Raw genomic sequence first — 26,012 nt, forward strand, 5'->3', positions numbered from 1 at the left:
ATTTTCCAGAAAATTTTCCAGTGCTTTATTTTTCTGCAGCAAAGTTTCCATTTTAGAGGTTCATGGGTAACAATGAATTAATGCCAGTTGCAAATGCAATAGTAGACAAGCTTGGCAGTTTCAGAGTTGTAATTAATGTTTTCTGATGATAATCCCTATCAAATGTCTGAAAGAATACATATATGTCACTGATTTGCATGGGGCGTGTGGAATAAAAATGACAAACAATTCAGCAGGAATGATTATGTATTGTACTTTTTTTAATGATTGTACAAGTTATAAAAGTTGCAATAGGTGGTTGTCAGCATATCATGCATAGTTCTTTGGATTGCTAAAATGTATTAGTCTGTCAATGGTTTTCAGCACCATTGGTTTTTTAGATGTAAATAATATAAGGGAAGTACATACTACTGTAACTTGAGCACGCTCCGGGAGAGAGCGCAGGACAGGAAGGCCTGGCGTGCTATGGTCCATGGGGTCACGAAGAGTCGGACACGACTGAACGACTGAACAACAACAACAACATGCTACTGTCTTCAAATTTTTGCAAGTATTTCAATATGATTTCTACATAATATATTATTTTCCTCAAATATTTCTGGTCAAATACTTGTGGTGTATTGGGACAAAAAATAACATGGAGTACTTTTTTTTAATCTTCGCTGTTTATTAAATAGAAATAAAATGAATGTGCTAAATTAGATCACTGTCCAGTAAATGCAACCTGATTTTTTTCTGATGCAAATTAGCCTAATTTCCATAAGAAAATTTTCCAGAAATTTTTCCAATTCAGAACTTTCTGGAAAACCCACATCATTACCTCCCTCCCCCTCCCATGCAGCCATGAGTGATAGGGAAAAAATGTTTCCATTGGTGCCAATAGAAACTTTTTTCTATTGGTTGTAGCATGTAGGAGGGCTGTTTTTTGAGCAGAGCATGGCTTTGGGAGGGAAGGGAGAATCTCCCCTCCCAACACCACTACCATGCCTGTAGAAATTAAAGAAAATCAGGAGGCAGAACATATGTTATGTGGCAAGTATAACGTGCAGTTTTGCCATGAGATTTATCACCGAACACAACCAATTTGGCCCTATTCTGAAAATATTAATCAAGGGTAAAGAAGACTATTATCCACCCACAACCACTTTGGCTGCAAATCTGCAGAGACACATTCATGTGCACTGCAAAAGTCTGTAAGCATTCGAAAGGGTTGCCACTTGGTGCTTACAATCCTGCATCTAAGGAATTGTGTGAAAGTAGTAATATGGGAAGAGATTGCATAGCAGAAACCTTGGGTTAAAGTTGTGTATATATTATTTATAGTTAATGATACATGGTAGAAATCTTGCAGTGCATCTCATACTTATAATAAAGTGGCAGTTGTGAAATTATTATTATTATTATTAAAATCTAAGAAGTAGTGAGGCAACTCCAAGAGATCTTGGAAGATCTTGGGTGGTCAGAGCAAGAGCCCCTGTGGTTTGATATCCTTTCTTGTTAGTAAAGATCTAGTTACTTTCCTATGTAGTTGGTTTTTGTTTTTTTACATGCTGTTAGTAAGGAGAAAATCATCTCATTGTTTATACAAATTGCATCAGTGATGAAAACCAGCTGCCCATTTTTGGTATATGACAGATCTGGAAACAGAGGAGTTGCACCCGTAAGTCAAAATAGGGTTTTAATAGACGTATAGCCACGAGAGGTTCTGCTATTGGGTGGTATAATAATGTTCTCTCTCTCTCTGTGTATGTATGTGTGTATGAAATATATGATAGCCTTGCATTCCGAACTTTGGCCCTGTTGTAAAGTTCTGTGGTTCCTACAAATGGGGCCCACGCATACGTGTGTGCCCCAGACATCTTTCTTGGTCCCCCCTTCTGCCAAGGTGCCCTCTGTCTCCCACTTAATTTTTTTTTTAAATAATACATTTTCTTACCAGATTACTTCAAAGCAAAGTGAGGACCTCCAGCCGCTGCCAGCTTGATTTCCAATGAAGGCCTCACACGGGGCTCTGAGACATTCTTAGGATATGAAGATAGTGGGCAGCTGCAGACCAGTGCAGCACACCTAGCCGCCAACAAAAAGAAGGGGGAAAAGAGAGCCAGTGTGGCGTAGCGGTTAGAGTGTTGGCCTGGGACTCATGAGATTCAGGTTCTACTCCCCTCTCGGCCACAAATCTCACTGGATGGCTTCGGGCCAGTCACTGGGCCTGTTCACATGCACAGGGGGAGAGGGTGGTTAGGGTAACTGGGAGGGTGGGGGGGGCAAAACCATGACGCATGGGCCCGTCACATGACCGGGAACCACCCCCTCTGTAATTACCTTAACTATCCTCCTGCCGCTGGTGATCCCAGCAGTCTGTGCGCCATGAAAATGTGTGGCTGGCCGCTCCAGCCATTCTGATGCTCTGGCGACCATAGAGAAAGTCTCTCTGCTAGAGCATCTCTAGAAGCAGCAGATGCTCTAGCCGGCAGACTCTATGGTTGTGGCCTAGAAGTCCTTTGGAGCCCATTTCAGCTACTGGGAAGCCTGCCAGACAACATGGTAAGCCACCCCAGGGGCACTTAACCCTTTTGCAGGGAGGTGGTTAGCCGGGCTGGCTTATTAACCACACGAAACATGGTTTTCTCCCCCCCCTCCCCCAACATGCTAAACCACTGTGGTTAGCAGAAATACCCTAACCATCATAGCTTAGCGTTACATGTGAACAGGGCCACTGACTGCCAGCCTAACCTAGTTCACAGGATTGCCGTAAAGATAAAATGGAGAGGAGGAAGACCATGTATGCTGGCCTGGGCTCCTTGGGAGGAAGAGGCAGGATATAAATGTAACAAGCAAACAACAAAAAAGAAAAAGGGAGTCCCGTTGCTCTGGTCTGGTAAGCTGGTTGGGTCGGTGGGTTAAAGAGAGAGCGGGTAGGAAGTTCAGTGGTAATCCAGCTGGGGCCTCAGGGAGAGAGAGCAACAGGAAGCCAGCAGGGGCTGGGGGAGCCTGCTGGAAGCAACTGGGGTGAGCAGGTTGAGGATGGTTCTGTGCTTATATGCCTGAATGGACGGAGCCTGCAAGTGTAGCTTCCAAATCCCGGGAAGTACTAGTTCCCCTCTGCTCAGCACTGGTTAGGCCTCATCTGGAGTACGGTGTCCAGTTCTGGGCACCGCACTTTAAGAAGGATGCAGACAAGCTGGAGAGGGTTCAGAGGAGGGCAACAAAGATGGTCAGGGGACTGGAAACAAAGCCCTATGAGGAGAGACTGAAAGAACCGGGCGTGTTTAGCCTTGAGAAGAGAAGACTGAGGGGAGATATGATAGCACTCTTCGAGTACTTGAAAGGCTGTCACCGAGAGGAAGGCCAGGATCTCTTCTCGATCATCCCAGAGTGCAGGACACGGAATAATGGGCTCAAGTTACAGGAAGCCAGATTCTGGCTGAACATCAGGAAAAACATCCTGACTGTTAGAGCAATACAACAATGGAACCAATTACTTGGGGTGGTGGTGGGCTCTCCCACACTGGAGGCGTTCAAGACAAGGCTGGACAACCATCTGTCAGGGATGCTCTGACTTGGATTCCTGCATTGAGCAGGGGGTTGGACTCGATGCTCTTATAGGCCCCTTCCAACCCTACTATTCTATGTGTGTTTGAGAGGGCAGAAGGGAGAGAGAAAGGGTTTAGGGGGGATTTGGGAAGGATCCTGAAATAGAGTGAACGTCGTTTTTCATGTGCGTGCAGTGAGGAGAAAGGTTGAATACATGCTTTCATGTGTGAGTGAATGGATGGAGAATGGATGTGGATGTGTGAGAGTGTGCATGTGTCTATGGTTAGTGAGGTGGGGGGCTGTGTGTAGAGTGTAAGAAAAAGAGATGGGGGAATGAGTTGGCTGACGGGGCAGGGAGGAAGAAAAAAGTTTGTCTTTTCTATAATAGGTTTCTGCTGGGACTGAAAACTGGACTCAAACGAGTTGTATAGTGTGTTGGGTCTTAGACCCTAAGTTTGCCTTGTACTCACTCTTTTGGGGAGGTTGCTTGTCATTTGTGGCAGCCATTTTGTGGTGATGCCCAATTTCTCATTTTGCCATATGTGCCCACTGGCCCAAAGAGGATACATACCCTTGCCTAAGGTCCTGTCCCATACAGGCCGTGAGTAGGTTCCAAAATAGCTTGTGGGGAGAACCAAGCCCTGATTCATACATTATTGGTATGGCATTTGAGTAGCCATCATGCGGCTGGAAATGCTTGCATAATAGAATTAAGTGGGGTGAGCAGAACCTAGGAGAAGTTTCCATTGTGGTACCACACCTCCTTGGGGGCTGGTCACATGATATTTGCCCCTCACACATGATTTGTTTATTTAGATTCATTTGGATGTGTTTATTTAGAATTATTTATTTAATTAGGATACGTCACATCCTGCTCTTCAAAACAAATTCTCAGAATGGCTCCCAATATAAAATCAAAACAATAATAACAAAAACAAACAAATTGTTATAAAACAAAATAGCAACATGGTCAGATAAAAGCAGAATTTAAAACAGCAGTTCTAAAAGGTCTGGGTCAATGAAAAGGTTTCCATGTGGCACTGAAAGGACAGCTGACTCTGCACCAGGCAACGTTCCCTTGACGAGAGAGTTTGAAAGGTGAGGCAGTGCCACACAAAAGGCCCCGTCTCCCGTCACCACCCGCCCTCACCTCTGACAGCAGTGGGGTGGAGAAGGGCCTTTGAGACAGGATCTTCAAACATGGGCAGGTTAAATGTGGGATGAGGCAGCTTCTGAGCTTCCTGGGTCTGAAGCCATACCTCAGTGAAAGAGCACCTGCTGTGCATGTAGAAGGTCCCAGGTTTGATCCCCAGCTTCTCCAGGTAGGGCTAGGAAAGAATCTTGCCTGAAATCCTGGAGAGCTGCTGCTAGCCAGTGTCGACAATACTGGGCTAGACGGAACAATGATCTGATTCAGGATAAGCCATTTAGAGCTTTGGAGGTCAATGCTAGCGCTTTGAGGAGGATCTGGAAACTGATTGGGAGCCTGCATCGCTGTTTGACAGTTAGTGCAACGTTCCATTTGCCCTGCCCCAGCCAGTAATGTGGTTGCTGTATTTTGAAACAGCTGTGGTTTCCAAACAGTCTTCAGGGGCGGTACCAAATGCAGCATGTTTCGGTAATCCAAATGGGATGAGAGCATGGATAACCATGAGCAGGCGAGTCCAGTGCATAACACTCCTATGGAACGTATTTAAATATTCCTTTTATTTTCAGAACATTATAGCTTGATAACCTCTCTAGGGAAGATGACAGAGCAATACAGTCAGATTGAGTTTTTAATGCGCTGACTCGGAGCCTCCTTGTATTGGGAGCTGGGTGGTGGGGGAGGTCTTTTGGCTCCCAGAGGGCTGCGTGCACAGAATTTACTGCCTCCACAAGCTTTCAGGATAGATAGGACTGGAATGAGTTACTACAGCTGTGGAGCCGTGATGACACCTGTTCACCCTATTATACTGACGAAAACTTATAAAAGTATCCCCAGCTGCAGTGAACTGTATGGACTCCTTGCCCCACCTAGAAGCCCTCCATTAATATTACGCACAGCCAGACAAATAGATCTTATACTACTATTGAACAGGCCTGTAGCTCTCCAAGCAAAACCCCCCAAACTTAAATTATTAAGAGCATTTTTATACTGCCCTTTAAGTGTACAGAATTTTATTATTTTATTTTATTTAAAATATTTCTTGGCCGCCTTTCAGGGCAGAAGCCCTCCCAAGGCAGCTTACAGCAATAAAATGTTAATGGGGCATAATTTGTGGGGAGGGTTTATTGGTAGTAATGTTTTCTCTAGCTCTGTTCAGAACTTTCAGTTAATCTGGGTATTGTGTTTGAAATGTTGATCTGCCAACCTTGTAGACTGCACATTAGCTAATGTATCTTTTCTTCAGTGTTTAAGCTATTTTACATCTTTTCAAGCCCTTCAGATACCAGGTAATAGGAATTCCCTTCCGCCTGCTTCATATCTTATGTGATTCTTCCGTTACTTGGACAAGGGTATTGTAGAACCTACTCTGGAGTGGGTCCTCACTCCCATTCATAAGTTCAGGAGTACCTACTCTCACCAAGAGTGAGGTGTAAATATCTCCTTTATCCTTTGGTCTCTTTTATCTCCTCTTTTCAATATTTGTCTTTAGCCTATAAGGTAGCTGTAACTCACTAAGTATATAATGCATAATCCCTATGTAGAATTAACTTATTTCCCTTCCTTCCAGGAATATCTAAGTTAAGTATGATCTCCTTTTGTGTTTTCTTTAGAGTGTTTTTGGTAAACCAGCTTCACTATCTACCTGGACATTATGGCAATGCTAAAGGTACTGTGGCAACTGACGGTGGCAAAAAAGAAACAAACGTAATTCATACTATACTGTAGCAAATGAGATGGCTGCACAGTGATTCTGACTTTAAAACATCCGTTGATGATGGAGCAGTGAAAGACAAGAAGAAAATTCTGGATGAGAAGTCCTTGTAAACAGTTGGAAACATAACAGAAATGTGAAGGAGGATGTGAAGACAGTGGATAATAATGTATACAGCTGCTAGGAGCTGTGAGACTGCCTTGGTCTGATGAGCTGTGCTTGTAGGCAAACTCTAGGTGGTACCATAGAGCAATGCTCATTCCAAACCAAGCCAGAATCTAATGCCACTGAAAAACTTTGAGAGTTGTGTTCCCGTAGCTATCTGTGCCTGTCACATTTATATGTGGCATACTGGAGGTTATTCCATTTTATCCGTGGACAGAGAGAATGTTACTTACCTAATAGAGTCATCCTGTGCAATTCATGACTAAACAGAGGTTTGGAGCCAGGTCTCTGATCTACACCAAACTCTCTATATCCAATACACACCCCACAGTGCGACACTAACTTTTAGAGTGGGATGTATCTCTTGTGAATGTTGTTGGCATAGTAAGTGGAAGGCAGCAGCAAGGCTAGCCCTGAGACAAACTGGGGTTGTTGGTGTTCACCCCTCCATTTGTTTAACTTTCGAATACCTTTTGATACGCAGTTTGCATGCACGATTCACGCCTGTGGTGTAAGACGATGAAGAATTTGCATGCATGGACCTTTTCAAAATTGCTACGTGTTTGTTAAATGGGCACTGATGTTGTACCTTCCTCTGTAAATTAAAAAAAGAAAAAAAGAACTGAACTTTAATACAGCATTGGCTATGCAGGCCAGTGTTCCCAGCTTTACAAGTGACAATGAACTATTTGTGCTATTTTTGTTACAGCTCTTGAGTGGATAGCTGAGCAGATAGCCCATGTGCCATGCCCGCTGTAGGCTGGCACCCCGGCTGCTTACCTAGGTTGCTTGTCCCAAAACCCAGCCCCAGAGAGTGCTTTGAAAGTCATATGTACATTTTAGCTAAGGTAGTTTTAAGCGAAACAGAAATAGATCTAGCCATCACTTGGGAAAAATATACTCATGGCACGTCACACAACATTTTGCCTACATGAATTCAGGGGAAATGTGTTTACTATCACATGTGTATGATAGGAAGCCATAACTGGCAGTTTGTTTTTGACATATGGACTTACGCCAAGTCAGATTTTTGTGTGCTGCTCACCGGATAATGGTGTGTATGGGTTTGTCCTCCTACATCTGGGTAGATTAAATGGCCTGGATGAAGCAGCCCTAAAGGGAAGTACCCCTTTGTTCAATGTCCCCAGGACAAATGTAACTTTGTGCTACCCAGAAGTGGCACCACTAACAGTGGAACAGCACCGGCAAGTTGAGGACACCATGGTCTTAATAAGGTTGAGATTGCCAGCATGCCTCTTACTTTCAATGGTAGTCCTATATTCCAGAATATCACAACCCCATGGAAAGTAATAGTTTAGTTTGGGAGGCTTCAGCTGCAGAAGCCTTTGGAATTCTCTCCCTGCTGCAGTGTGACAGGCACCATCCTTGACAGCGTTTAGGCACCTGTCGAAAACTTGTCTGTATATCCAGGCATTTGCTCCTTTTAATACCTAGCTTGGTAGATTTTTTTCATAGTTTTTATCTTTTGTATTTTAATTGTTGTTTTAAAGCATTTTGTACACCGCTCTGTGATTTGATAATGGTGGTATAAAAATATTTTAAATAAATAAATAGAATGGACCTCTAACCAAGGGCTCTAGAAAAATGCCTAGGCTGCAGTCCATCACCTGGAAGTAAGCTCCGCTGAACTTAATGGAGCTTGTGTCCAAGTAGACATGTATAGGATTGTATTGTTAGTTTTGGAAAAATTTACCTAGTTGTAGGATGAAGATCTCCTCATGATTTTCTGGAGAGTTAATGCCACCACAAGCACTTTGGATGGAGTGCCATGTATTATCTTATATGCAGCAGGCCTGTTTAATTTACCATTGACCACGAGGCTATAGTGATTATCAAATGTCACTAAAAACTGTGTGCCATTAGGCACATTTGGCTTGCTGTAATTATCTTGGGCCGCTGACGGTTGTACATAAGCTACACAGACAGTAGGTAAGCTACAAAGACACCTACTTGTCAGTAGATATGGATAAAAGAACTGTAGCCTCTTTTGACCCTTAAGTGAAGCATAGGAAGTGATGGTGGTTGTCCTGGTCCCAAAGTATAGAAAGTTTGAAACTGATAAAATGAGGGAAATCCATGTTCAAATTAACTAGTGGAGCTTACTGGAAGTCTCCATAAGATGTTTCCTGTGCTCTGGTATCATTCAGTAGTTAATACAAGTGTGGTGTTTACAAAATTTAACACACCCTAATCTGTCAAGCTAGATAGCATCACCAATGCAATGAATATGAACTTGAGCACACTCCAGGAGAGAGCGGAGGACAGGAAGGCCTGGCGTGCTATGGTCCATGGGGTCACGAAGAGTCGGACACGACTGAACGACTGAACAACAATCTGGCAAGGCTACAGAGATAATCCTGGAGAAGCAGGGTAGATGGTCTCCTGGAAGGAGGGTAGTATTCTCAGGGAACAGAACAACATCTCAGAACAGACAAAAGCAGGTGTCTAGGGAAGAGAATTAAGAGTACTACATAAGTGAGATTAACTTAGGCATGCTTGCATTTTATATAACTGAAGGCATGCTTCACTTATTAATGATAATCACTGGTGTCATGCCTTGTTGTGGCTTGTAAAGATTTGGATTTATGAGTGTAATTCCTAGGGAAAAACCTTCCTTTTCTTGTTTGTCCCTCCTAGGTTTTCGTCATAGTTTCTTAGAGGCTTCAAGCGTTTCAAAGAAATTTCAAGTCCGTTCACATAACGTAAGTGGAGAATAAGTTGAGTGTTAGAGATTTGTGCGTGTGACTCATTACCCAACTACTTGTTAGGTGCAAATGTGCGTAAAAAAAACCACCAACAAAAAGTGTGTAAAATTTGAATCAGAAAAGTGGGTGAGGAAAAGTACCTACTGCTTTTCTGCTAGGAATTATCCTCCCCATGGAGTTCTATGCACCTTTTCTGCAAAAGTTGTTGACACTTGGCTCGAATTCCAGGGGAGGCAGTTTCAAGAAATGTGATGGGTGAGGAAAAAGTTAAGTATCTCTTCCCATCACTGCTTCTCTCCCCAGATAGAACCTTTTCCCCATAACAGCAAGCTGGTTTTGTTGCACATGCTTACATGTGTGCTGTGGTGTTCCAACCTGACTCATTGGATCTATAGATCTTAGATTTATAGAAGAACATTTTAATCACCTGCCAAATGAAGACCTGTAATGATGGAAGGTCTAACACGAGGCAAATATAGCAGTTCTTCTATCCTCATTACTGGTGGGTTTCAAATAGACAAGTGTGCACTCTGCAGGACCACTAATTCTGACACAGGTTAAGCTAGTGAAAGTTGCATACAAGAGAAGAGCAAAAAATACAGATGTTTTAGCCCGCAGTATTCCAGTAATGTATTCTAGAATAATTCTGTAGGCTCCAGCAGGATTTTTTGTTGTTCAGTCGTTAAGTCGTGTCCGACTCTTAGCTGATTATGGCCACTAGACAATAAAAACCAAAGTAAAAAGATGCAGTGATTTTACATATTTATTGAAGGGAAAAAGGGCAAGGTGTGTTTCTTCTTGTATCTGCAGATGCTGGTATTTAGCTAAAGAGCCTTAAGAGAGGCACAGTGCAAGTTTAACACAAAGTCTTCAAAGACTGGGGATGGTTTGTCCCTAATGAAACACGTATAGGAAAAGTTCCAATTTAATATACGTGTGATTTTGTTTCATGGCGATAATGAATATGACTTCATGTACAGCCATGGATCTTTGGCTGCCCTCTAAATATGGGGACGTGTGCACAATTATAACTGTGTTTGGTCCACAGATGCTATGCCTTCTATTGCTGAAGCTGTGAAAGTGACCTGACCACCGCACAGTGGTCTAGTCCCCACTCGGCCATGGAAGCTCACTGGGTGACTTTGGGCCAGTCACACACTCTCAGCCCAACCTACCTCACAGGGTTGTTGTTGTGAGGATAAAATGGAGAGGAGGAGGAGGATAATGTAAGCCGCCTTGAGTTCCTTGCAAGAGGAAAAAAGGCGGGATATAAATGCAATAATAAATAAATAAATGTCCCATCCCCCCATAAGCGCACCCGCGCGCGCGCGCACACACACACACTTTAAAGAAGCACATTGCTTTTCTCCCTTGTATCAAAGCTGTCTTTTCTGCTTCATTTATATTTTATGGCAGGGGCTGGCGTCCCTCCAGATGTTTTCGCCCTATAACTCCTATCAGCCCTAGCCAGAATACCCAGTGGTGAGAGATGATATGAGGTGTAGGCCAAAACATCTGGAGGGCCATACGTTGCCCACTCCTGTTCGGCAGTAATGATGCTGCTTTTGCACGATTGGAGCTAGCACTGCTATAGTGCTATATGGAAGCTGATCCCATTGTCCTGAGGGAAATTTTAAAAAACCCATTATCCCTGAATATGAAACACTGTCTTGAAAGGCTGGGAAATGGTCCTTTAGCAGGACATAGCAATGCATTAGTATCCAACTTCACATGTTTAGCTTGTAAGTTCCTTGGGGCAGGATCCTTTTGTGCTCTGTGAAGCATAATGCACATTGATAGTGGCTGTATAATAAATAAATTGAAGGTGTGTAAATCCTGGCAAAACGAACAGGTCTTAGGACCGAGTTCTAGTGAGCCATGTCTCAAATTAAGCTCTGAAAACAGAGAGGGTGTTTCTGCCAGGAGAATAATTACTGTTTTCTCTATGTGAGGAAGAAACAGAGCATGGAAACAATGGGATATATTTGTGTTCAGTATTCCTATTATTCCAACTTCAGCTGTTTGGTTTGTGGTTCACTTTAGAAAGTGAGGTTTGCAGGGCTTCTGTTGAGCCAGAACTGGAATGTGGGATGCAATAGAATACCCCAGAACATGTGCAGAGTGAATGTCACTCACCACTGAGTAAGCACAACCTGTCATTCCACCCCAGGGGTTCAGTGGCAGAGTTTATAGATGATAAGCAATGGCTTCCAGCCAAGCTTGAGCTCTGGCACCTCTCATTCTAGAAGCTTTAACAACGGGAAGTTAACCAGTTACTGAATTTGTGGCTGGTTATCTAGGTTAGCGGTGTTCACAATACAATGAAACAAACAACAGCAACAACAAAACAGCAAGTAGTACATCCAGCTCTATAACTAGACATGTTACTTACAAATGATGCACTATGTCACATTTTACCATCAGATCACCATCTGTTTTTTTCCCCTTTTTAAATATATAGATTAAACATAATGCAGTTATTGTGGCATCACCGGTAGTACCACTTGGTGTAATTCAGCAGGGGATAAAACATGCCAGTTTAAATGGTGAGCACTCCAATTACTTAGACGTTTCAGTTTTCATTTTCCCAGGACAAAATTTCCAGGTTTTGATTTTATTTTTGTTTTTGCCCTCATTACAGGGAGCCAACCTGGGGAGGAAACAGGCGCTGTATCTTCTTCTAGTCAGGATATTCTGACTGGCTGGCCTGTGACTGGGAGTACTCATTCTATAGTAAGTACAGGTCTTCGCAGGCTACGATCCTTGGAATCATCGCCTCTTTGCATTATGAATTTATGTCCATTAGCAATGGTCCTCACTCCTTTACTGCCTTGCAGTGATGGACTTCAGTTAAATTACAAGTAGTTTAACCACTAGTAAAACGTAGTTTCATGAATGGTAATTTCAGCTATTTTATGAAAAGTAGTTCAAACTATGTAGTAAAACTACTTTTTGTTGATAACTGCTGTAGTTTAACTTTCAACAATAATAATTACTTTAATCCATTAGAAATAGTATTTTTTTAAAGTAAGTATTATTGAAATATTGAAAACTCTGTATAAATACCAACAGACGTACCAAATCAGTCATAAGGACTTCTTCACATGGAGCTTTTATCCTGCTGTTGAGATTTTTCACTCATGGAAGTTTGTGGGTCCTGTAGATGACGTTGTTAACCTCCAGGGCATCTCCTGCACTAAATGACCTTTATTCCATTTTCAGAAAGATCCGAGATAATGAGCTATCAAATTACCTAACCCTTGTGTTCCGCCTGAGTTCCCTCCTGAGAAGAGGAAAACTTGCAATAAGAGGCGCTAGACCACAGCGCCATCTAGCGGCTGTATAATGAAACATACGGAAGACTCAAATAAGGGGGAAAAGGAAGGGTAAAGCGGGGGGAGGAAGCACGTGTAAAGGGAGCCCTTCGTAATCCTGCGTTTAAAATGGAAGCAGAAAGCCCCGTTTTAAATGTGGGATTTTAGGCTGGTGTAGAGATAGTCTAAGAATACAGGCATGCTTTCAGTTACCAGCAGAGGGTAAGCTAACCCTACTTCCTTTCAAGCGGATCGTTGCTAGAATCACGTTCTCTGTGTAGTAGTATTTCTAAGGTAGATGACTGCACCCAGAATATTCTAGCAGTTCAGCCAGGACCAGATAGCAAGCAGTTGCACCAGAGATGCTGAAAGGTTCAGAGGCATTCCCCACCCACATCTTCACTAAACCTTTATCTCCCGTGAAGGGGGGGGGGGATATTGGTGATGGGGTGTGGGGTGATCTGACAAAAGTTGCCATACTTTCAGGCGGAGGTGTCGGGGGCAAGTTATTTTCTTTTGTCAAAGTGACAAGGGTTTCTTTTCTTTTAATTTACTGTAAATAAGGCTAAGCTGGTCTTCCAAGCAGCAACTTGGCTGCACTTGGCAGCCTAGCTGCTGATTGCTTAGCAAACGTGAGTTAGAATGAAGTGGCTTAACTGTGTTTACAGTTAAAAAAAAATTAAGAATGAAAAAGTGAAAAACTCTCGCCACCTCACTGAAGGTAAGGACCCCCCCCAAACTTTGGGGGAGAGAGGTTACACCCCTGGCTCTCCCACCCCTGAACATTGCCAGAAAAAGCTGAGAAGCTGGGAAGTCCAAGCAGCCTAGCCCTACTCTGCTTGAACTTCCTACAGTCCTGCTTTTATATAATTATAATATTTGAATTGTATTTATTCCTTATGGATCCTTCAAAAATTAAAGTAGAAAGTTAGTTATTTTATGAATGGTTCAAGCTTAGTGATATAGTGGAGTCAGAGGTCACAGGGTTGAAGCACCAGGACCTTTTGATTAGCAGGGACGATGATGCCATCTGCCACCCCTTCAGGATTACCTGCTCTGTCTGAGCTTAGCTACAATCCTCACAGTAGCTGATGGGAAAATGGATTTTTCCAACATTATATTGTTGTGAGTTATCCCTGTTGGGGTGACTTGGTCTTGAGGGGGTAATTAAGACCCACTCACTTTACAAAAGACATATGTAATACAGAGAAAGAGAGTGATGCATCATTTTTATGACCACACCACCAGAAGTGTAGTGGTAAACGTTGAAGTGCAGGCACTCATCATGACAGTCCCTGTAGCCACAAACCTACAAACCTGTTGCCATCCCCCCCAGCAGCAGGTCTTTTGCAAAGCTAATGGGCTTAGTTGCCCATTCAAGATCAAGCCACCCCAAAATACTTTGTATTACAACAGGGGACAATATATTATTGCTGGGAAAATTCAACACCCCCCCCCCCCCAGCTACTGTGAGGATTGCAGCTGAGGGAACAGAGAAGTCTGGGGGCGGGGGGGGGGGCGGATGATGCCAATAAAAAAGTTCCAGGGCTGCAACCCTGTGAGCCCTGGCTCACTGCACCCCGCTGTGCAAACCTGCTGAATGTGCATAAACTCTCCTCCAGTGAACTGGAACCCACTCTGCATGTTATCTAAATTGCACAGTGGAGCGTAAACGGTTTTCAGAGCAGGGGGAAAAGACATCAAAGAAGGAAGTTTAGAATTTGAGTTCTGAACTGTTTCTCAGATCTATATAAAAGTCTAAATTTGCTATTTCTAGCTGCCATGTTTTGAGTGCTGTTGAACCTTCATGGATATTTACAAATTAAGTTGCAAGCTGAACAGAATTTTCCCTCTCTTCTCTAGAAGGAGATGCAAACAGAGAAAGAATGAGGCAAGATCTTCTCAACCTTAATTGGCTGCTCACCAACAACTATGCCAAAAATGCAGCAGACACTCGTTTTGTTTCTCAGAATTAGTTACCAACTCCTGGAGAAAAGGATTCAAGTGTGAAAAAAATATGAAACGTTCCAACATATTTATGCAAAAGGTGCTTCTATGATATGCATTTAGTCCAGCAAAAACAAAACTTACACTAATGCTGTCAGTCAATTCCAAGATACCATAGCAATGGAAAAGAATACAGCTCACTTATTTTCCTACCTGCTCCACAGATCTGTGTCTGCTCTGATGCATACATGGATTTTTTTCCCCGTACAAGCCCTGTTAATTTCATTGGAGGGAGCACATCCACATGCAGGAACAAATGCTCATACAGCTCTTTTACTGAAATAATAAATGGGGATAGCCCTTGTAGATGGAGAAGCTCTCCTGTACGTGTACAAAAAGCACTGATGAGTGTTGGGGAATTGTAAGCTCACGCTAGTTTAACCCTGGCCACAAAACACTTGTCCACATAAGCTCTTTTGTTCTCTCTGAACAACGAAAACACTTGTCTAGAGATTCTGACAGTGGCCACAGGAAGACAACCCAGAGTTCGGAATTCTCACGTCACGGAGCATAACCAAGGAATGGGGTGTTCTGGGACTGTTTTCTAAACCGGAAACAAAGCAGAAGCAGCAAATGGCCAGGAGCCAGTAGGCGCATTGCTCCCACACGGTCCCAGCTAGCCATGGGCAGTCATTACGTGCGAACTGAGCCACTAACTAAGGGGGCTGGCACAATTACTAAAGGGACAGGGCCCACTCTGGCTCCCTCTGAAATTCAAGCAGTAGGGCTTTATAGATAAAAAGCAACAGTTTGAATTATGCATAGAATTAAAGGTTAAGAAGATAATAAGTACCCAGAGGAATGGTGTGATGTATTCTCAGCAACACATTCCCATAGTCTGTCTTGATTTGCACCCAAGCTTGTTTCACAAAATCTCCTGGAAATATAACCAAGCATTTATCAGGACAACACTGCAAAAGTAACATTACGTACCTTTTTATTTCTCCAGTTCTTCTAGCTAGAGCGCCAATTACTCCAAGTTGTTGCGTACTAAATAACAAAACAATGGGGAAAGAGAGACAAAAATGGTGCCAGAGTATAGCCAACTTTGTTTTAATTAGAGTATATATACTTCCAAACTGGATACACTAGAAATTGGCAATGCAACGTAAGATGCAAAGAAATATACCAGTTACTGTCAAAATGACCCTGTACAGCCTTATAATGCAAAAAAGCTTTATACAATACAAATTTCCATTAATGTACACAAACCTTGACAGTGTGATATTTGAATATGATACAGCAAGTTAAAAAGGACAGGGGGAAGCAAGAAAAGTGCTGAGAATGTAACCAAATTACTGGATGGAAAACAAGAAACCAGCCTATCTTAAAGTATGCATAGTGTGAAAAAAGCAGATACAAAGTGAGTATGTTGGTAGAAATGTTAAACGTCTTTTTACAAGCAAAGGATATCTATAGGGAGCATTCCTATCTTTAGCTTCCAATAGCAAACCAATTGTGTATGCAAGGGCTTTGATAAATACTGTATTTTTCCTTAAAAAAATAAAACACCTCCAGATGCATTTTTTCTTTCACACTCAGAAATCATGTATAACTAACTTTCCAGAAATAATTCAATGTTCAAAGTGCTAAATAAAGCTGCCCAATTACATTAAGCATTACTATGACAGACAAATACAAAAGGAAAATGGTTAAACCCAAGGCATTAAGTTGCTTACAGCATCATAATACTCTCATTCCTTGAAGTTCCTATATTGCACCATTTGGTTTACAGAAAATATATATTTTTTAACATTCCTATGCGTGCGTAGCTTACCTGATGACAAACTACTTATTTTATTTTTGTTTTTATAGGGTCATTGATTGTTTGGAGAGTCAACTAGAAACACCTTGAATAGATTTAGTTAGCTGCAGCAACTGCTTGTAGAAACAACAGTTCCATCATTCTTGCTCTTAGGGAATTCAGTTTTACCATTCTGAATTATAAATTATCTCCTAGCAAGTATGTTCTTCTTCAAAATTACATCTTCCCTTAAAATTCCTAGCAGAGGATGTAATGGAGCCCTTTCAATTCAGTGGCAAGACTGCAGCTAAGTAAATGGTTCAAGACTGCAATAAAAAATGTGTTACCCCCCCCCAAACCTTCAGAAATAGACAGATGGGAAATTAAACTGTGTGCCTGTCTGCCAATGTTGCTACAGCAGCACTCTGGATGAGGGAAGTAGGTCAGGTCTGTCTTGTTCTGCAGAACACCTATTGCGTTGAAGCGGATTACTGTGACATCTCACGTGTACAGTTATACTGACACAGCAGCCTCTGCCATTTCTGATACTACCTTAGGATACAATCCTGTGTAGCTGATGCATCACCAATCCTTCCCCCATCACAGCTGGTTCTCTCATCTTTCCTGTGCCAGGCTGCAAAGTATGTATGATGATGTTTTGCCATACACTGACTAGGTCTGCACAATCACCACAACCCATGGGATGTTTTAGGGTTGTGGGTGGTTTGTTAACCATGCCAACAACCCACCCTTGCTGGTTTCAGATGACATGACAAGCTGTGGTTGCGGCTTGAATATTCAAAATGGCCGCACGCACACCATTAAATCAGCCACGGTGGGCTGCTTGATTGTGGGAACCGGCACATTACGTGATGGTGACTATTACTAGGCAGTGTTGTGCCATCATAGCTTGGGGTGGAAGACCAGTGGCATGTAACTGTACTGACCTTATCTTAGTCATATATTTGCCAGAGGAACAGCTCACAGGATAAGTCCCAAAGAGTATTTTTTCATAGAGTTTAGTGCAATGAGCAGGGCTCCAAGATGTCTGTGTGAGGAACAACTACAATAATGACTTACCATAATAGCTTAGCTAGGTGAGGCCACATGTTGGTTAAACTACTGTGTGGACCTCTCATTATGTTGACTGTAGTTATTTTACTTTAATATTGCAACTTGTTAATATTTAAGTTCTCTTCCTTCTTGTCCCCCATTGTAAACTGTTTCTGGTCTTTGAACTCTTACCCAGATCTGGATTTCTTCCCTTGTATGTGTTTAGTGGAGGAAGCTGCATGTGATAATGATACACAATAAACATCAGTGCATGGGCAAGAAAATAATTAAATCTTGGGAAAAGTTAACAATGGACTTAGATAATCTATTAGGAATGCAACATTTGCTTCTTACTGCAATAAAGTGCAATATTTATGTCATTTTAATGACCACAAAGTAAGAGCTTTAAGAAAATATAAAGTTAGCTTCCTAGAAGAGTATACTTGAGTAAGCAATAACAAAATGATATAAAGGAATACAAATAACATGAAGAGTTATTGTTTATAGGGACACAAAATTTGCCAATATAGCTGAACAGTTGGGCATATAAAAGAGAATCGTATGATTAAACAGCACCTTTTTCTCCTTCCATTTAAAAGACCATTAACTTTTCAAATATACAATCTGATATTTCTGCAATCAACAGAAGAAACATTTTCATCTTCTACACCTTTTCTTACATTTATTTGTTTTTTGCTAGTGAGAAACATACTAGTGCAAGACTCAAGCACTGTGCAAAACCTGCCTTTATTTAGTCTGAGCATTTATACCCAGAATTTACCAAACCCTTCTTTTTTTAAATCACTTCCTGGATTTAAAGTCCAATTCTATACACATCTACTCAGAACTAAGCCCCATTGCGTTCAATGGCACTTACTCCCATATAAGTGGGTATAGGATTGCAGCCTTAATCACTGTACTATGTACACTCTTGTCTTTGCAAACCAAAGTCACCATTGCATTAAGACAGACTGAGAATATGTATGTTTGATCTCCTGATCTGAGGGCTGCTTGATATGATACTTTTTTGTATTGGCCTTGCATCAGTTTTGAATGGTGCATATGTCTTTAAATCACCTCTTTTCTTGGTAAACTAGACAGTAACATGATGGGGAAATTATCAGGTTTCTGCCTCTGGTTATTTTTCCAAGAAAAGCAGCGATTTAAATGCAATGCACGTGTCCCATTTAAAACTGATGCCTCATGTGTTTAATTTGTTCCTAGGTATCTGTACTCAAGTACAAGAAGTATTGGGAGAAGTGGCCCCGAGTTACATAACAGATGAATTTGACCTTGTGCATGTATGAAATGCACTTGCTGTTTAGAGGTCTAGCTACCCTCTCACGTATGTCACTGTTGTATATTCAGGGCTGCTTAATTCATTACATTTTTCCTTCATAGAGATAACCTCTGTGTTGCAATACGTATGTTCCCTGCAATATTACAAGGGTGGCAAGGAGTGTGGGCGGGGTAGGGACATGACCACACCCACTGAGCAGCCATATATGCGTAGTGGCTACCCAATCTGTATACACAGAGAAAAACCATTCATATTACATGTCCAACACTACAGTGCAGATGCCTTTACCTGTTCAGGGAGCATCTCCATCTAGGAAAAATGTAGTATGTAAAACAGCCCTCACCTTGCAGGGCTAAAATAATTTCTTCTCCTCTAGATCTGTCCTGATCCTCAAATTCTCAGATCCAAGGCCAAACTAGCAACTATACTATAGCAGATGCCAAGCGGTACTGACCAGGATGCCAATTCTGCTTGAACTGAGCATTGCTGTTGCCACATTCCAATAACTGTAACATAAAGAGAAGCAGGCAAGGCGGTGAGCATGGAGAACCACAACAATTATCGCCAGGGGTGGGAGCCTTCGCTCGGTGGTAGAGCGCATGCTCTGCATGTAGCAATGTCCCAGGTTCGATCCCCAGCGTCTCCAGTGAAAGAATCTCAGGGAGCAGGTGGTGGGAAAGACCCCCTGCCTGAGACCCTGGAGAACTGCTGCCAGTCAGAGTAGAGAATACTGGGCTAGATGGACCAAGGGCCTGAGGAGGCCTAAGGCAGCTTCATGTGTTCATATTAAATCAGCCAGTACAAAAGGACGTGCAAAAGCAATGTCATGGCACACTGACTCTCTTTCCGACAAACCCAAAGTAAAATGCATCAATATGTAATCTTAGCAAGTGCTGATTGCCATTAAGGACACTCTTGTTCAGCTTAAACAAGACAAAATAGTTTCTTAGATAAGAGTACTGGGAACATGCCTCTGAAGGTAGAAGTATGCAGGAGGTCACCTCTCTCAAGTTTTAATAAAGCAGCCTTCCGTGTCAATGCATTAAGGAGGAGACACACAGAGCCATTTTTTTTCCTATGCCTTACTACTAATGATCTATAGTACAAATGTTCAGCCAGCCATACCTTTTGCATGTATGGTCTGCAGCAATGCATATACCTGCTGGGTGTCTGTTGTGTTGGGGGAGGTGGGGGGAGAGTATTTTTGGTACAGAATGTGGCTGCCCTCAGACAGCTTCTGCCCTTTCTGTTAGTCCAAGGTAGGCGAGGAAGGAGTGCTTTGGCGAAGTGTCACCCAGGGGTACAGTTTGTGGTCTGGGCGCATGGAATGTGATCTCAAAGTGGTTCTTGGGGACAAACATGGTTAAGGGAACGAGGTGGGCAAACTCAGAGTTTCGATACTTGTCAAAGCACAGGGAAGAGCCGTTTATGGTCAAGGCCCTAAGTGCCAGGTTCGGCTCCGCCCCACCGCCATGCACCGCTGACATGGCCACTGTCTGCAGGGCCTGGGAGGCAGACATCACTGAGAGAGGGGACAAGAGGCTTCGGGGGCTGTGGGCGGCAAGCAGAGGGCTGGCTTCCTTGGAACTTGCCCCCTGGCCCTTCTTCTCCTCTTCGGAGTAGTCCCCGTTTTGGTGCTTCTTCACATGGCGGCTGAAGACAAAAGGGTGGGTGGTCTTGAAGAGGCACTCTTCGCAGCTGAAAGTCTGCCGTGGAGCATGCTTGAGCTTCTTGTGCAGGTTGAGATTGTCTTTGCGTTTGCAGCTGTAGCTGCACTGGTCACAGTGAAAAGGGCGCTCCCCAGTGTGTACGCGCACATGCTCTATCAGCTTGTTGGCGGTCTTTGAAAGATAGCCACACTGGTCACACTTGTAATGGTTGCCAAGGCGATGCTCCCGGATGTGCATTTCCAGTTCCAGCTGATTGGCTTTCACTGCCTGGCAGATCCGGCACTTGTACTCCATTTTGTAGTGGGTCTTCAAATGGCATTCCATTGCTGCTGGACGGTTTGTGGAGTAAATGCAGAATGGGCACCTGCCAAAAACCAGAGAAATATTGACACATGGGTCTAGCCAATATTCTTCCAACCATTTAGCTAATCATTCTTCCAAACATTTGTTTTCCATTCCATTAGTATATAGCATGCTTAGTTTAGTATGAAGCCGCTAAGAGTTTGATGCCGGAAGCAGAGCCGAAATGGCATCAGGTCTGTAGCCAGCCTAAAAGTTGGGGGGGGACGGACCAAAAAAGTAGGGGAAGCAGTTCATCTCGTTAGCAGGCCTTTTAAGGACAAAATTGTAAACTGCTTTTTAATTATTTGTTTGAAAAAAAAAAACATTTAGGGGGACAGAGAAAATTCAGGGGGGCAGGCCCGCCTAGCCCACTCCTGACTACAGGCCTGAATGGCATTCTGCTCCCCCCTCCCCACTAGGGCCAACACTTTAAAAAGTCTTGTTCAGGGCTCCCCTTCTATCTCCTTTTCTCAGCCCCCACCCCCTGCTTGCATTTTTAATTCTTGAAAAAAAAGCACAGCAGCATGGGTAATCCCATGATTTCTGCGGCTGTTTTGCCTCTCAACAGCACCCTCTGAGAAAGCAGTCCTTCCTCGGGGTGAGGCATTGTAGGTGAGGAGGCCCCAGAAAGCCGGTTGCCCTTTGCTGCAACAGCAGCAAATAGCATTGAAAGCATAACTTAAACTTTTAGCATAAGCTTTCAGCAGTAGCTGTTGTGGCAAAGCAGCAGCAGTGTGGAAGCTCTCCGGGACTCTCTTGCCCACATTGCCTTGCTGTGAGGAAGGAGTCATGGGATGAGGGCTCAGGAGAGCCTCGCAGGAGCTCCACTGGCCACTTTTCTGGGGCTTGTTTTGCTGGATTTTAAGCAGTATTTGTTGCTGCTGCTGCTGCAATCAGCCACTGGCAGGTTGGTAGACAGCTGCTGCGGCTGGGCGGGATGCAGGAGAGCCCTGTGGACAGTGGATGGGGAGGCTGCAGTCTGCAATCTCATGATCCGCTGCCTGAGTCATGGGGCTCAACATGGTTCATGGCAGGGCCAGCCCTGGATTCGTGCTGCACCATTCCAGACTCCAGTTCCAGTCTTCATCTATCTTCCCATCAGGGTGCCAGCTGAAGCAGGTCACTTCACCCTGCTGCATGACAGCCTGGGTTTGCTTAAGACATGAAATGGCAAGCTACTCCTGTAAGATGACATACACATGCGCCTGTCTCTGAGATGAAGCTATTTGGGCAGTTCTGCCTATTGCAATTTAAAGAAAACAGGCACTCTGATCCAGCAAGGGAGTCCACAATGCAAGGATGAATCCAAGCCATGGTGCCATCCAAGCCCCACTGTACTTGAAGGATATATCTACTCATGAACAGGGGATACCCATCCCCACCTGGGGCCATGGATCATACACAATGCTTTGTTGTGCAGGGTTGGCGGTAGCTTAGGTCCAAAGTATTGTCAGGAATTACTATACCTGACTTGTTCGCATCCTGATCCATGAACGGTAGAACCATTTTGGGGACACCTGTGGGACCTCTTCTTGTGCATTAATAATTCCAGTAAGCTATTTGTATATCTTTCAGACATTCGAGCAACCCACTGGTGTCATGTCACCTTGAGCTCTTTAAAGGCAACTCAAATATTTAATAAATAAATAATGTGAGAAGAACTTGTCAGTATTTCACACTCAAAAGAGGGTTTCATTATCTGAACTTATTTCGTCTCTCTCAGAGGGGCAAGACTGTGTAGCAATATAAGAAAGTGTTACATTTGTGGAGAAGGAAGAAAAATGAACAGATTACAGTCATACACAGTGGTGTAGTGGAACCAGGCCTACAAGGATGTAGTACTGGCATTTTTTTTATTAGCAGGAATGCTGACGTCACCTGCCACCCCCTGCAGAATTCCCTGTTCCCCCTGAGCTTAGCTGCAATCCTCACAGTAGCTGGGGGGAAATGAATTTTCCCAACAACTCTATATTGTTCACTGTTGTAAAGCAAAGTATTTGGGGGTGGTTTGGTCTTGAATGGGCAATTCAGACCCATTAGCTTTACAAAACAGCTGCTCCCGGTGGAGATGAAACTTCTAAAACCAGTTTATTAATATGGATCAACACTGCTGCCTGTATTTTTGGACCAACCTTGGGGGCATGGCTATAGGTCACACAGAAAGCATACTTGATGTACTGCTAAAAAAACCCATCACCTTTAGAGGAGCAATCCTACGCTCCTGGGGAAGGCACCCGAGAGGCTGCTGGATGTTGTGAACCTCACTTTCCTCTGTTGGATCCTCCTCTTTGCAGGTGGAGAAGGAGGTTCACCACGGTGGCCTCTTCATAGCAGTGACAGAAAGTAAGGGGGAGGGTGTGTTGAAGCGGACTGGATCCCCCAGAACTAAAGCCCCCTCATTTCCCTGGCATGTTCCAGAGTGAATAAGTATGCCAGTCTTGGAGGTGTTGTACTTATGTTCCCGCCCATTCACAGGTGTACCACCCTTGCAGTTGGCATATTTTCCCCTCCTCCCATTAAAACCAATGGAGTGGAAACATTCTTAAATAGGAAAAACAGGCATGAAAAAAGAAAAAAAAGCTGCCCTCACCTTCCACCTGCACGAGCTCAGTAGGGCGTAGGAAATGGTGGTTCTTCCACCATGGATTGCTCAGTAAATTTAGAATATGCCATATAAAAGAGAAAGTTACCTTGATGGAGACTGTTTTGATAGTTAATATTCAGTGTATCAAACTGAAACAATGTTCCTATCTAATGTTAAAATATTCTGACTAATTGATGACACACTTCATTATCGCTAGCTTTGAGGAAGAGAGATATAAGCCTCCTGTTTCTATTTGTTAATAGTAATTGTAATTAGGGTGTTTTGGACTACATGTGTTTTTAGCTCATGGAGAAGTACCCAAACTATTATGTTTGTAAGTTTTCATCCAAGCATGCATGCTCTTCTCTTCTCTTCTCTCCTCTCTCTCTCCCCCACACACAAGTAAATAGAACTTGCATTTTTGCAAGCATAGATCTATTTTTCTGACTGCTACTGGAAATGTCCCTTCCCCACAATCCCACAGCCTAACATTCCATGTCATATGCAGCGTGGCATGCTTTCTATTGGAAGGCTACCCTCTGAAATAGAACAATTAAGTACAAAAATGTCCCATTTCCAGTCTTTTATAATAATAGTTAGTTGCACCTGTGCCAAATTTTGACTCTTTGGCTTCTAGACTGTAGCTCACTGGAATGTAACCTAACAATTTTGATATCTCATCACTGAGTGAGTGGGGTAGTCATTAGCCCCCGTGCTCGAATTACGAGGGGAAAGGTCAGAAGGCACTTAATGAATCCACAAACCCCAGTCACCCCGATTCCCTCCAGTTCTAGCCAAAGCACGGCATCTTTAAAAGCAGTAACTATGTTGGTTGCTCCCTTCAGTAATTCAGGCCCGATAGCTATGGGCACAATCCAACCAAATGTAAACACTTCAAAGTACATTATTTTTCAATAGAAGAGTTAAGCACATGGTTAATTCTCTGCCATGAAAAAACAACGGCACTTTTGTTTAAAGCCAGCTGGACTGTGTCCTGTTTTAATAGATTTGCAGCACAATCCACAACCAGGTTCACATTAAGTATTTGTAGCCAACTAACATTGCATGCATGTTTACTCAGAAATAAGTACCAATGTGTTTACTCACAGATAAATGTGCAAAGGATTGCAATCTGAATCAGCTTAGTTGAAGCAGCCAATGGAACTGGTTTAAATCCAAATCCTGTTGTGACCTGGGCACACATTTGTCTTTGTCTGTGTAAGGAATACACTCACACTCTTGGCACTGAATCCCACATTCAAACAAAGGTATTGGGAGTCAGGAACTATGGCAAGATACACATTTATTTATGTATTTTAGATTAAAGGATCAAGTATGTGGTTCTGAAACAAGCCTGTTTCTCTAACTCAAAATATAAAAGACAAAGAATAGTGAAAAGCGGAGCAGAAATCAGTATGTATCATGAGCCCAGAAAACATCATCTCCTTTTGGAGTACCACTAATAGATGCACTGAACTGAGGCTGCAATCCTGTGCACACTTACCTGTGAGTAAGCCCCACTGAACATAGCAGGACTTACTTCTGAATTGACATGCACTGGGTTGGACTGTCAGTGAGGTTTAATGACGCCTACAGAATTTTAGCAGCTCGGGTGTAGTGGCAACTGCTGCAGATATTCAGTCTTGAGGTACAGATATACATAAATCACCTAAACATTTATACTTCAGTCCAACGATCTGCTAATACAGACTGGGGGGAGGGGAGATGTCCAATGCTCACGCAGAGCTCTTCTGCCTCATTCGTTCTGAGGGCAGGGCTGTATGCACATCCCAGTGAAGGCAGTGCCTTAACTGGACGGAAGGGGGCTGTTCATATGTGCAGGAATTTTGTGTATACACTGAAATGCCTATAGAGTTCAATCCCTGGTATTTCCAGTTAAAAAAAGAAACTGTTAGCAAAAATTCCAAAGTGAAAAACATCTGTCTGAGACTCTGAATTGCTTCTACCAGACAGAGACAATACTGGGTTAGATGGAAAGCAGTCTAACCTAATATAATACAGCTTTCTAGGTTCCTCTAATTCAGCTAATTAATGCCTGGCAATTCTTATTGTTACCGGACATGCTTGACATTTATATTTTTGTTAAAGATTTGCATATACTATGGGCAAGCTGATCATAAGGAGCTACTTTAGCTGTGGAGACACCCATGAAGTTTCATACCACTGGAGGTAAAACTACCGCAGTATTTTCATCACCCAGTATTGTTCGACACAGTTGTTCCTGTTCAGCCCAATATAGGTGTCACCCAGGAGACTAGATGAGATTTGTTAACTCGTGACAATTAAAAATAATCACCAGAGTAAACTTGCTTGGTTCTGGCTGCCTCATCAGAAACGAACCCTTTTCAAACATATCTCTGTTTCTATCCCCACAGTGTTTGATGTACTTAACACAGTAAAAGTTTGTGTACTTGCTTTCCTTACTTGAGCCCACCGGTGGGGACAGTGTGGCACTTCTTGTGCTCCAGTAATTGCTCAGGAGTCTTCATGAACTTGTGGCACACATCACATTCAAACATCCGTGTAATCAGGTGGATTTGCAAATGGCGCTCAAACATGTTCTTTGTTTTGCAGACAAAGTTACAGAAAATGCATTCAAAACCTGCAAGAGGAAATCACAGACACTATTATCTAGGTCACACACCACAGCCTTGAGGAAGCGGAGGGAGCGTCTTTGCATCCATTTCACCG

General features: G+C 43.0%; 3 protein-coding genes across 13 annotated transcripts in view; 2 read left to right on the top strand and 1 right to left on the bottom strand.

The window, feature by feature from the left end:
• MMAA (metabolism of cobalamin associated A) overlaps window positions 1-6,353 on the top strand; it is a 37,176-nt gene extending 30,823 nt beyond the window's left edge. Inside the window, exon 7 of the transcript XR_014792098.1 lies at window positions 6,295-6,353. The gene's annotated coding sequence lies outside the window, so the exon portion shown is untranslated. The remainder of the gene's footprint in view (window positions 1-6,294) is intronic.
• Window positions 3,823-24,241, top strand: LOC146343937 (uncharacterized). Of its 2 annotated transcripts, XM_084856210.1 has the most exons (5): window positions 3,823-6,350; window positions 9,219-9,283; window positions 11,748-11,832; window positions 11,928-12,019; window positions 14,464-24,241. In XM_084856210.1, the coding sequence occupies exons 1-5, from the start codon at window positions 6,269-6,271 to the stop codon at window positions 14,488-14,490; spliced, it is 351 nt and encodes a 116-aa protein (XP_084712336.1). In that variant the 5' UTR covers window positions 3,823-6,268; the 3' UTR covers window positions 14,491-24,241. The 2 variants fall into 2 exon arrangements, with proteins under 2 accessions (XP_084712336.1, XP_084712335.1); XM_084856209.1 differs by having other exon boundaries at window positions 11,928-24,241.
• ZNF827 (zinc finger protein 827) overlaps window positions 12,434-26,012 on the bottom strand; it is a 163,376-nt gene continuing 149,797 nt past the window's right edge. For 5 of the 10 annotated variants that reach the window (XM_084856187.1, XM_084856189.1, XM_084856190.1 and 2 more), the window contains 2 exons: window positions 25,746-25,923; window positions 12,434-20,738 (listed from right to left, as the gene is read on the bottom strand). In XM_084856187.1, coding sequence (XP_084712313.1) covers window positions 19,931-20,738; window positions 25,746-25,923 — 986 coding nt within the window. In that variant the 3' untranslated portion in view covers window positions 12,434-19,930. Of the gene's footprint in view, window positions 20,739-21,021; window positions 23,040-23,306; window positions 25,924-26,012 lie in introns of those variants that run through there. The other 5 variants (XM_084856192.1, XM_084856193.1, XR_014792095.1 and 2 more) reach the window with 5 other exon arrangements.

This window comes from Heloderma suspectum, chromosome 5 (genome assembly GCF_057233095.1).
Source record: "Heloderma suspectum isolate Gila_16-S chromosome 5, 16-S_ref, whole genome shotgun sequence".
NCBI classification, from domain to species: Eukaryota; Metazoa; Chordata; class Lepidosauria; order Squamata; family Helodermatidae; genus Heloderma; species Heloderma suspectum.

Coding starts and splice junctions, on each gene's coding strand:
- LOC146343937 (XM_084856209.1), top strand. CDS start 6,269: ATGATCTCCTTTTGTGTTTTCTTTAGAGTGTTTTTGGTAAACCAGCTT. Junction 6,351..9,218: donor ACATTATGGCAATGCTAAAG/GTACTGTGGCAA, acceptor TGTCCCTCCTAG/GTTTTCGTCATAGTTTCTTA. Junction 9,284..11,747: donor TTCAAGTCCGTTCACATAAC/GTAAGTGGAGAA, acceptor TTAAATATATAG/ATTAAACATAATGCAGTTAT.